Source organism: Haliotis cracherodii, unplaced genomic scaffold (assembly GCF_022045235.1).
Source record: "Haliotis cracherodii isolate W230 unplaced genomic scaffold, xgHalCrac1.p SCAF_2, whole genome shotgun sequence".
NCBI lineage: Eukaryota > Metazoa > Mollusca > Gastropoda > Lepetellida > Haliotidae > Haliotis > Haliotis cracherodii.
Window position 1 is genome coordinate 15,890,053 of NW_027266275.1, and position 12,661 is coordinate 15,902,713.

The 12,661-nt window shown below is 42.5% G+C and overlaps 1 protein-coding gene across 1 annotated transcript in view; it reads right to left on the reverse strand.

Moving 5' to 3' along the window:
* The window catches only part of LOC139469866 (WD repeat and FYVE domain-containing protein 3-like), an 88,839-nt gene that overhangs the window by 18,143 nt on the left and 58,035 nt on the right, over nucleotides 1–12,661 (reverse strand). The window contains exons 44-51 of the mRNA XM_071252181.1: nucleotides 10,143–10,244; nucleotides 9,952–10,029; nucleotides 9,137–9,269; nucleotides 6,558–6,640; nucleotides 5,744–5,906; nucleotides 5,111–5,331; nucleotides 4,181–4,329; nucleotides 3,645–3,704 (exon numbers count right to left, since the gene is read on the reverse strand). Of these exons, the coding sequence (XP_071108282.1) occupies nucleotides 3,645–3,704; nucleotides 4,181–4,329; nucleotides 5,111–5,331; nucleotides 5,744–5,906; nucleotides 6,558–6,640; nucleotides 9,137–9,269; nucleotides 9,952–10,029; nucleotides 10,143–10,244 (989 nt within the window). The remainder of the gene's footprint in view (nucleotides 1–3,644; nucleotides 3,705–4,180; nucleotides 4,330–5,110; nucleotides 5,332–5,743; nucleotides 5,907–6,557; nucleotides 6,641–9,136; nucleotides 9,270–9,951; nucleotides 10,030–10,142; nucleotides 10,245–12,661) is intronic.

Sequence of the window (12,661 nt, forward strand, 5' to 3'; positions counted from 1 at the left end):
TACCATCCCCTTAGCCCTATGACTCTCGTAGGTCTATGTTAAGGTATGGGAGTTACCATCCCCTTAGCCCTATGACTCTCGTAGGTCTATGTTAAGGTATGGGAGTTACCATCCCCTTAGCCCTATGACTCTCGCAGGTCTATGTTAAGGTATGGGAGTTACCATCCCCTTAGCCCTATGACTCTCGCAGGTCTATGTTAAGGTATGGGAGTTACCATTCCCTTAGCCCTACAACTCTCGCAGGTCTATGTTAAGGTATGGGAGTTACCATTCCCTTAGCCCTATGACTCTCGTAGGTCTATGTTAAGGTATGGGAGTTACCATCCCCTTAGCCCTATGACTCTCGTAGGTCTATGTTAAGGTATGGGAGTTACCATCCCCTTAGCCCTATGACTCTCGTAGGTCTATGTTAAGGTATGGGAGTTACCATCCCCTTAGCCCTATGACTCTCGTAGGTCTATGTTAAGGTATGGGAGTTACCATCCCCTTAGCCCTACGACTCTCGCAGGTCTATGTTAAGGTATGGGAGTTACCATTCCCTTAGCCCTACGACTCTCGTAGGTCTATGTTAAGGTATGGGAGTTACCATCCCCTTAGCCCTACGACTCTCGTAGGTCTATGTTAAGGTATGGGAGTTACCATCCCCTTAGCCCTACGACTCTCGCAGGTCTATGTTAAGGTATGGGAGTTACCATCCCCTTAGCCCTACGACTCTCGTAGGTCTATGTTAAGGTATGGGAGTTACCATCACCTTAGCCCTACGACTCTCGCAGGTCTATGTTAAGGTATGGGAGTTACCATCCCCTTAGCCCTATGACTCTCGTAGGTCTATGTTAAGGTATGGGAGTTACCATCCCCTTAGCCCTACGACTCTCGTAGGTCTATGTTAAGGTATGGGAGTTACCATCCCCTTAGCCCTACGACTCTCGTAGGTCTATGTTAAGGTATGGGAGTTACCATCACCTTAGCCCTACGACTCTCGCAGGTCTATGTTAAGGTATGGGAGTTACCATTCCCTTAGCCCTACGACTCTCGCAGGTCTATGTTAAGGTATGGGAGTTACCATCCCCTTAGCCCTATGACTCTCGTAGGTCTATGTTAAGGTATGGGAGTTACCATCCCCTTAGCCCTACAACTCTCGCAGGTCTATGTTAAGGTATGGGAGTTACCATCCCCTTAGCCCTATGACTCTCGTAGGTCTATGTTAAGGTATGGGAGTTACCATCCCCTTAGCCCTACAACTCTCGCAGGTCTATGTTAAGGTATGGGAGTTACCATCCCCTTAGCCCTATGACTCTCGTAGGTCTATGTTAAGGTATGGGAGTTACCATCCCCTTAGCCCTATGACTCTCGTAGGTCTATGTTAAGGTATGGGAGTTACCATCCCCTTAGCCCTATGACTCTCGCAGGTCTATGTTAAGGTATGGGAGTTACCATCCCCTTAGCCCTATGACTCTCGCAGGTCTATGTTAAGGTATGGGAGTTACCATTCCCTTAGCCCTACAACTCTCGCAGGTCTATGTTAAGGTATGGGAGTTACCATTCCCTTAGCCCTATGACTCTCGTAGGTCTATGTTAAGGTATGGGAGTTACCATCCCCTTAGCCCTATGACTCTCGTAGGTCTATGTTAAGGTATGGGAGTTACCATCCCCTTAGCCCTATGACTCTCGTAGGTCTATGTTAAGGTATGGGAGTTACCATCCCCTTAGCCCTATGACTCTCGTAGGTCTATGTTAAGGTATGGGAGTTACCATCCCCTTAGCCCTATGACTCTCGCAGGTCTATGTTAAGGTATGGGAGTTACCATTCCCTTAGCCCTACGACTCTCGCAGGTCTATGTTAAGGTATGGGAGTTACCATCCCCTTAGCCCTATGACTCTCGTAGGTCTATGTTAAGGTATGGGAGTTACCATCCCCTTAGCCCTACGACTCTCGCAGGTCTATGTTAAGGTATGGGAGTTACCATCCCCTTAGCCCTATGACTCTCGTAGGTCTATGTTAAGGTATGGGAGTTACCATCCCCTTAGCCCTACGACTCTCGCAGGTCTATGTTAAGGTATGGGAGTTACCATCCCCTTAGCCCTATGACTCTCGTAGGTCTATGTTAAGGTATGGGAGTTACCATCCCCTTAGCCCTACGACTCTCGTAGGTCTATGTTAAGGTATGGGAGTTACCATCACCTTAGCCCTACGACTCTCGTAGGTCTATGTTAAGGTATGGGAGTTACCATCACCTTAGCCCTACGACTCTCGCAGGTCTATGTTAAGGTATGGGAGTTACCATTCCCTTAGCCCTACGACTCTCGCAGGTCTATGTTAAGGTATGGGAGTTACCATCCCCTTAGCCCTATGACTCTCGTAGGTCTATGTTAAGGTATGGGAGTTACCATCCCCTTAGCCCTACGACTCTCGTAGGTCTATGTTAAGGTATGGGAGTTACCATCACCTTAGCCCTACGACTCTCGTAGGTCTATGTTAAGGTATGGGAGTTACCATCACCTTAGCGCTAAGATCACTTTGTACAACGGCACCCAATCATATAACATTACTTTAAGGTTCATCAAGTGTTGTTGTTGAATGAGTAAGTCCCAGAGATTTGACGCCAATCTCAGCAAAGTCAGCATCATCATGACAAGAAACGTCTGCAATGAACCTCACTGTACCCACGGGACTTGAACCTGGGTATTCAGCATGACCAGTAAACACTTTAACCATTAGGCTACCCCTGTTGTAAAAAAAACAGTCACTGGTTACCTCAATCAGGGTTACCATGTTGAGATTTTCATTTTGAAAAAGATGAATAATATGAATGGCAGGTGGCTATGATATGTGACTTCATGAATTTGCTGCTAAGTCCCATTTTTAGACTTGAAACTGTTCATGTGATAATTGCTGTTTTTCGATATAATGTCAGACATGTATCCTGAAATGTTTTGAAAAAATTATTTTATTACATTACGAACCAACGAGAGAAAAATAAGATATGGCGATTTTTAGGGAAGTAAGTTGACATCAAAAGGTCTTTTTTATGACGTCAAAGCACAATTGCATCATAGCACCCATAAGGTCCCTTTTCTCTTGGTGGGTCACATGTGTTATGTTACTATTCGGGCTACTAAATAGCTCAGGTCAAGTTGTTGCATCCCTGCATGATAAGAGCATAACAAGACACTAATCAGCTGGGTGGTATATCTACTGTTGTGACTGCCGGATCTACATATTACTCACCTCCATATATGACAAGTATATGATAGTACAGCAGAACACGGGGAGAACAAACATGGATAGGAGCAAACAAACATGGATAGAGCGAACAAACGCATACAACGTTCCGTTACAAAATCCCTGAATTATTTCCTACATATTATCATACATAATGTACATAAATATACTCTATACAGCAACTTAACATACACACTGAACTGTTATTTGACCCCGAAACACCACTTATTAGTGACGTGTTGAGCGAACTGTGACATCTCACTTACTGTCAATTATTGTCACTGACATGGATATACTCTATATATCCATGCTATAGAGTGAACTGTGAAATCTCACTTACTGTCAATTATTGTCCCTGACATGGATATACTCTATATATACTCTATATATCATGCTATACAGCCATGACTAAAACACTTACATTCTCTTCAGTGCACCCCCACTGCTCATTGATGACTTGGGAATGATGGGATCGTGATACCTGCAAAATAATGGAGTGTGTGAGCGGGTGATTTTATGCCACCTTTAGTAATACTCCAGCAATATCAGGGCAGTGAAGATGTGTGGAAACAAACAGTGGCCTTCAGTGTGATGAGAAAATGGTTTAACTACTAGGCTGCCCCAATGACCCCTTCGCCCAGATAATACAAATCACAATCACACTATCTGAACTGTTCATACACAATTTAGTGACATATGCAGATCTTAATAACACTGTTAAGTTTCATAGTTTTTACATGCATTTACTATTTTAAATATTACATTCATATAACACACTACAAGACATTTTAAAAAAAATATGAAATAATTACACTCAAATATTATACTCAAGAGTGTAAACACAACAAATATGACATTTTCATCTTCCCTGTTTTAGTACAACAAAATATTCACCACTGAATAAAAAGGCTACATAACGTGGACAGTATTATTAATATGGTTGACAACGTGACTCACTCAGGGGGAAGAGTGTCAATGTCTTTGATCTCCCTTGTCTTGAGGAGCGTGAAGCCATCAATCACATAGAAGTGTTCCTTGCCGAACAGTAGCAGTCCCTCTGCCGTGTCCAGCCCCTGGATCCGCGCACACCGGAACATGTGGGTGATCTGCGGAGGAAGATAACGGTAACTTGTAACACTGGTTGCATACTTCCTGCTGCACAGTTATGTCCTTGTAGTGACCATTTGTAACTGTATCACTAGATTCACATCAATGGGTGAGGTGAGGTGAAATGGGGTTTAACGTCGCGTCCAAGATTATTGCACTTATATAGCGACGTGCATGCACGTGTATGTGTGTGTGTGTGTGTGGCTGCTTGTACTAGTCCGAACTGATGCCGATTTATAGTGCTAGTTCACTGAGATACCATGCCGCAGTTTAACATGAACATCCCACTCAAACACAGTATACTGACTCCGAGCCGACCAGTCCTTGTTTTAGCCCCTTAATGCCAGACAGGTTAACAACAAGTACCATCTTTTAACATCTTTAGGTATGAGGCGGCTGGGTCACATCAATGGAGGGCGACAGGTTTCATATGAATATGGACTACATGAAGAGGTATTCATCTTTTGATATGGTTTAACAAATGTAAAACAGGAACTTATTTACACATGCAATACATTACCGGTACAAAAAGAATGAGACATATCTTAAATACCGAATTTCTTCCCAATTCATGGAGAAACTGTAATACTCTTGCTTAAAGAAGGGAGCCAACTCTACATGCCTGGAAATTCAAGTTGGGTCCATATTTAGAAATATTTCCACAAGAAGTATGATCAGGGATGATCAGGGATCGGTCAATCCACCTTCAAGCCTCCTACCTCATACCAAACCATGAGCCCATATTCACATCCTACAGCATGCCTTGTCCCCGGCACCCACCTTCTCCTTGTCTCCCAGCAGCCTGAGGATGGCCTGGTTGTCTCCCTTGTCCCCTGTGGACTGACCCTCCTGTTGACCCTCCCCTGTAGTGGTGTCTGACCGCTCCCCGTCTGTTGTGTCGGCCGTGTCTGTGCTCTGGAGGTCATCCGGGTCCTCATCCTCAGTGCCGGACCGTTGACTGGTCGACCGAGGCAGAAGCTTCGGCATATTCATGATGTCATCTGCAAGAACAAAGACACCAGCATTAATAGATCTGTCGGGACATTATTTTATGTTAGTTTGTTTGTTTGTGGTTTAATGCTGCACTCAGCAATATTACAGCTATATATCAACAGCCTGTAAAAATCAAATCTGGACCACACTATCCAGTGACTGACAGTATGAGCAACGATCCACACCATCAGTGTACAATGACACACCATCAACCAAGTCATCGAGCCTGACCAACTGATCCATTTGGTCACCTCTTACGACAAGCACAGGTTGCTGGGAAACAATTCTAACCCGGAATCGCAACAGAGAATCAATTTTAGTTCCAGAGTGCTGAAAACTGCTGTCCCAGGAGATTCATCTGGCAGCAGCATGTAACACATGAACCTGTATGAGACATTGATCAATATATTACGTCCTCACCTTCCAGTGACCTGTCCGCCCCATTCTCAGACTCGGCAGACAAAAGATCAGCATCACCAGTGCGCTGGATGGGCAGAGATTCCATACCCAAGATTGTCTGAGGCCGATACTGCTCACAGAAATCCTTGCTATCAAAACTGATGGCTACTTTGTACCTCAGGGGCTGAAAATAAGACCATGGACATAAACAGTCATGACATAAATTTGTTACATGTATTTAATTGTTTTACACAAGTTTTAGTGGGGGCACACATGGCCCAGTCGTCTAAGGCGCCGCGATTCGCTGTGCAGAGTTGCGTCCCTTGGAAACGCCAGAAACCTATGATTGTGGGTTCCAATCCCGATTCGCCCTGATTATGTTTCTAGGTTTGTCAGCACCATACCCGTGGTAAACGTCTGCGACCTGCATCACTTCGGGCTTTCCTCCCACATTAAGCTGACAAGCCGTGATATAACTGGAATACTGTTAAAAACGGCGATAAGCCCAACTCACTCACTCACTCACTCACTAAAAGCGGCGTTAAACCCAACTCACTCACTCACTCACTCACAAGTTTTAGCACATCACACTTGGATCTAACTGTGTCAGTCAGGGTCACAACAACAGACTTAAGTAGTTCCAGGGGACATAGGTCGTCCTAACAGCTCAAATGATATTTGCTTACATATTACTGAGACAACACAACTGATATTTACAAATTCACACCAATTGGTTAAATGTCTTCTTTTTTCTCTAATTTCATTTTCTTCATGCGGGTCAATTGTAAAGCAACTATTGGGTCTCAAGACTTCAACACCTAATGCTGATACTTACACTGTCCTCCAGATCAGGCCTGTATGGATAATGCACGTAAAACAACTCATTGCAGTGCATCTTCTTCCTCATTCGACAGGGACCTACAACACAAGCACATTGACACAACTACTTCCAGCCTCCATGATACACACACGTTATACCAGGATCCCATAAACATGCTGTCATTAAAAATAATGCATTTTTTTAGAATAAAAATTTGATACTCTCATTTCTGAAAGGTAGCGGAAACTTCCTGAACAGGGTTCCCAAAACAGAAAAAAACCCAGCTCACCCGAATACACCCGAGCACCCTTGATATCCTCTGAAGCAATATCTCTTTGATAGTGATTTGCAAAGACAGTGGTCCAGTCTTTGTTGCTCTTCAAGTCTGTAAGATCTTTGAAGCGCTAACAATTCTGTAACTTTGGTAAGTTTTATTCTGTTGTACATAGCGAGGACAGAGCTGCGAAGTATGTGCCCAGTGTTGAACCTTTCAGGTTTCTTGTGCTTCTCAGGTGGCATAACTCTGCTATGGTGAAGAGAACCTAGTTGCTGATAAACCCTTAGATCTCACAAACTGGTCAAACTCTTCCCTTTATCATCACATATATTCCTTGTGGATCTGCTCTTGGTTGAATATCCTCTGCTAGTGAGGCTAATTGCATCATGCTCTATGCGTGAAGCTTGTAGAGATCCATTCTTGGATGAACTTGCTTTGTGTGAAGATGAAGAAGATTTGACCAGTTCGGGAGCTTTAGTGTTGGCTTCATTAGTATTGCGATAAGGTCTGGAAATCCAAGTTCTTGACGGCCAGTAAGACGTGACCACAGGCAGAAGAAGGTTCTTCATGTGCATGATCTTCTGTAATATCAGAGGTATCAGTGTTGGTGGTGGGAACACATGAGCGAGCGTGAAGTCCCTCCCACAATACTGCTAGTGCATCATTGGCCCAAGTCTGCAGGTCGATACTGATGAAACAAAGACTGCAATCTGTCGGTTGAATCTGGTTGCAAATAGGTCCACCTAGTTATTGACATGGAGATTGCATTTGTCTGCGGACAAAAGCTCGGTCTCTAATAAGTGCACTCCCCAACAGATGTCTAAGTATCGACGTAGCAGTCATGGAAAGTATTATAAAATGGAAGCTGCATCTGGTACATCAAGCCTGGATGTATAATTCTCCGGTCTGAATGATCCTACGATGTAGGGTGATCGAGACCATGCAGAAGTGCGGCAGTGTCATCAGAGACTGTGCCTTGAAGGAATGTAGAGATCATTAGGGTCATGTGCCAAATCAGTGTCTATATTCACCAACTCCCGATCATCAAAAATCTAGGGATGACTGGTCCTTCTGGCCGTGTCAGAAATTTGAAAACTGCCCGGCTGCCATCAGCACCCAAAGACTCTAGAAGCTGCAGGCCCTCATTCAGAAAATTGCAGATTATTGTGACAATAAATTGACACAAAAATTGACTGCAGGCCATAAGGACACATACAAATTTGAAACTACACGCCTAACACAAGAACTACCTGCCACGGTGCCCACGGGCAGGCGCATATTTCGAACACTGCCTTCAGAGTTGATTGTCGCTATGTCGACCTGTAGTCCTGGTGAAGAGGCAAGGAATTCCATCCCCTAGGTGCTAACATTCTTACAATCATTGTCAACGAAGGTTTACTGAAAGTTACTGACCCGGTTGCATTGATGTATGGTGTCTGAATGTGCAAATAATCATTAAGTACAAATAATCATGCACACCAATCTGTAAAGTGCACTGCACAGCTCCTATTAGGTGTCTGATCTAATTCCAGCATAATCATGCTTGTTTACAGTCTGAGAATCTTGACACGTGTTTTGTTTGTTTGTTTGTTATTTAACACCGCACTCAGCAATATTCCAGCTATATGACGGCGGTCTGTAAAATAATTGAGTCTAGACCAGACAATCGAGTGATTGACATCATGAGCATCGATCCATGCAATTGGGATCGATGACATGTATCAACCAAGTCAGCGAGCCTGACCGCCCGATCCCGTTAGTTGCCTTTTACGACAAGCATAGTCGCCTTTTGTGGCAAGTATGGGTTGCTGAAGACCTATTCTACCCCGGAATCTTCACAGTTCTCTTGACACGTGACTTGTAAATCACCCTGAGCAGGAACACGGAATACAGCATTCCAGGCGGAAACAAGGTCTCGTAGAAATTAATTCATGTGCTAATACAAGCCATGTTGACTAAATGAGGTAGACATGGTCTGTACCAGAGTTTAAATATCAGAGAGAATGTCGATGATGGAGTCCGGTGTGATCTAGACTGTCCAAACTTCTCCGAGCCAGACGGTTCATGGAGGTGATAACCTGGCTCATGTGTGCGTTCGGGTGACCTGGTTTTTTTCTGTTCAGGGAACACTGTTCAGGAAGTTTCCACTAGCTTTCAGAAATGAGATGATAAAAGAAATAAGTATGAGTTAGGATTAGGTAAACTTGCCATATTAAGAAGATATTGTCTTCATTTTCACAATGGTATGAATACTATGCCATCAGTGTAACCATTCAATTATACCCGTCACACATCAAACCCATATAACCAGACATACCTTCCGTCATATCCAGCTGCCACTTGTCCAGTCTATTGCTGACCTCAGGGCCCCATATTCCCCGAACTCTCAGCAGCTCCCCCTCCATCTGGCTCCACTCCTCAATCAGGTACTTCTCCATGTGCTGCTGGCTCTGTTGTCAGGGGCAACACAGTTAGCACCAAATATACCATTACAATAAAACATACTTGTTACTGATACCATGTCTTATCAAACGTATTAAAAGTTCATTCAGACTTAATCTAAATTACAGAAACAAATAAGGAAAACTAAACAAAAATTAAAAGGAGCGTAATATGATTTTCGAAATACAAAAGAAACTATTAAAAGTAATGCTGTAACTTAAAATTAACAGACTATGTGAATAAATTTGAGGTAAAATTGATGTAAACTCTTTTATGCTTACCTCAACAGAAAAATTGAGGGATTTAGTTTTTTGTTTCTTAGTTTGTTGTTTATGCCACACTCAGCAATATTTCAGCTATATGACGGTGGTCTGTAAATAATCGAGTCTGGACCAGACAATCCAGTGATTTATATCATGAGCATTGATCCACTCAATTGGGATCGATGACATGTATCAACCAAGTCAGCAAGCCTGACCACCCTATCCCGTTAGTTGCCTCTTACGACAAGCATAGTCGCCTTATACGGCAAGCATGGGTTGCTGAAGACCTATTCTACCCCGGATCTTCACGGGTCTATTGTGGGATTGAGAGAAGGACTAGACATTATGACATAAGGTCAGTGAATAGTTTCTTCCTGAGTTACGGATAAGACATGTTTGATCTCACCGGAATGGCACAAAGTATTACCTGCAGATACTGCTTGTGTTGAAACTCCACCACATCTTTGACTAGAGTTACATGGGTACTGGTCCACATGTAGAAATCCTGCAACAACCAGAGAGACCATGTGTAAAAGGGGGGATGGATCACCGCTTTACCAAGAGCCAATAAATTGCAGTGTTGGCAAAATGAACATGTACATTGATGTGAGTACTTACATGAAAGTGTACATTGGATGCTGGGGATGACTTGAGGGGCAGCTCTCTCTTTGCGCGGCGCGATGCTAGACGGAGGACGCCACTCCCTACTCTTTGTAGTTTCTGTTAACAAACAATTCCTAGACTGAAACATGTTTCTTTATCTACACTCCCCTGTACTACACGTGGATGTAATAGTGGACTCAGGAATAATTATATATAATAACTATCTGTATCAGCATCTAACACTGGCACAGCCTAGTAGGCCAGAAGGAACAAGAATGTGTTTTTACTCCAAAACATATCCCCCCCCTCTTGTTTTTTTATGACATTAGTTCAAGTTGTTACTGTAAATGTGTTTGCAAATCTGAAAAACAATAATAGCAAACAAGGGCCTGGAGAGATAATGGTTTAATGAAGAAATATTCATTAGCTGTAGAATTTTGGCGGGAAACAAATGCTACTTGTTTGAGACATAGTCCAAATTGATACCAAGGAAACACATCAAATTAAGAAATCATAACTAAAAAATATGAAAAGGAAATAGTTTAGCATGTAGTCATAGCACATGTATAGTTTCATGCAAAAATATTCATTGGTTTGAGAGTTATGGCTCTGATATGAAGCCTAGCATTGTTTGAGTTTAACTCCAAATTGTTTCCATGAAAACATGACAAAATAAACTTTAAAACAATTTTCAAAATATCAAAAGGCACCAGTGAAGATGATAAGCAATGCACATCCTAAATTTTGTTGAAATATATTGAATGGCTTTCACGTTACGGCCCAGAAATGAAACTTACCCTCGTTTGAGACAAAGTCAAAACTGTTTCCATGGAAACATACAAAAATATACACATTTTTGACAAATTTAAAGTACCAATAGGCACCAGTTAAGCTGAAGAGCAATGCATGTGGCAAGTTTCGTTGAAAGACTTTGATGAACGGCTATCAAGTTATGGCTCTGAATAAGATGGGAACGCCGATACCAATACCAACAGGCACCGAGCCAAACACAACATGTCTCATCTCCCTTTGGTGGGGGGAAAGACATAATTATGCAAACAAGATAAGACAAAAAGATATGCACCTGTTAAAAAGAAAGCTAAAGTGATAACTAACAAGCTTCAAACTCTCAGATGCCTTAACAAAATAATAGTGTTCTACTGCATTCAAGAACAGATGAAAAATAAGTATCTCGAATACATAACAGGGTGCACATTATTCACAAACTTGAGATGAGTGTTACTAATTAAAAAAATAAAATATAGCATCACTCAACACCTAGTGGGTGCTAATTGTTTGTCATCACGACAGCATCTTTTGTAGTCACAGGAGCATACTATTAAACAAACCAATAATTGCTTTGGATTGTAACTCATGAGGAAAGAAAAGATGTTGTGATGTCAAACAATTATCACCCACTAGGTGATAAATGTTGCCACGCATTAATTCCTGTCAAAACACTACCTACAATAAACACAAAAGGAAGGAATTTATGGATGTCAACTTCTTTATAATGAGGAACACAACATTTTGATGTATATGCGTATGCCTTTATTCACCCGATGAAGAGGAAAGCATATACTCCTAAACATTCCTCATAATTAAGAAGTTGACATTCATACATTCGCTTCCTTATGTGTATCACTCCTAAATGCCTTTCAAATTGAGTGAGTATGGTTTTACGCCACTTTTAGCAATATTACAGCAATATCACGGCAGGGGACACCAGAAATGGGCTTCACACATTGTACCCATGTCGGGAATCGAACCCGGGTCTTCGGCATGACGAGTGAACGCTTTAACCACTAGGCTACCCGACCGCCCCGCCTTTCAAAGACTTAATAAACACAAAGGTTAGGTGAGGTAGTAACTACCCAGGGGAATACAAGTGATTGTATGGTCCAATCACAGGCTTTGATGTTCAAAGACAAAATCTACCAGCTAATGTTGAACACCACCCACCCCATGAGTGACAGGTTACATTTGTCCGATACCTGATCTATACTTGTCACTGTTCAAACTGCATTTATCATGATTAGACATTTTCAGCAGAATGCACTTCAAAAAAGATAGGTAAGTAGAAATAACAAGTTACCATTTTTACATGACTGTCAACATTTTTTTACTCACAACTAATAATCGACTCGTCAAGTCTAACCCAAAATTCATAAAGGCAGTTTTCATGTTTGTCCATCATCCATCATATTTACGGGACTAGCCAACTAGCCATCTGTAATGCGAAAGTGGTGGCCATGGCAGCCAACTTTACAAGCATTTGTCTATTTTGCCAGCATATTTATGGAGCTCTGAGCCCCATTCCACAACGTGACCTTAGTGCTATGACTAAGTCTATGTTAAAGTATGGCAGTTACTATCATCTCAGCTGACAATATCGCTCCGATGCACAGGGCCATGGATGATAGAGAGTGAGTGATTAGGGTTTTACGCCGCTTTAAGCAATATTCCAGCAATATCATGACGAGGGTCACCAGAAATGGGCTTCACACGTACCCGTGTTGGGAATCGAACCTTCT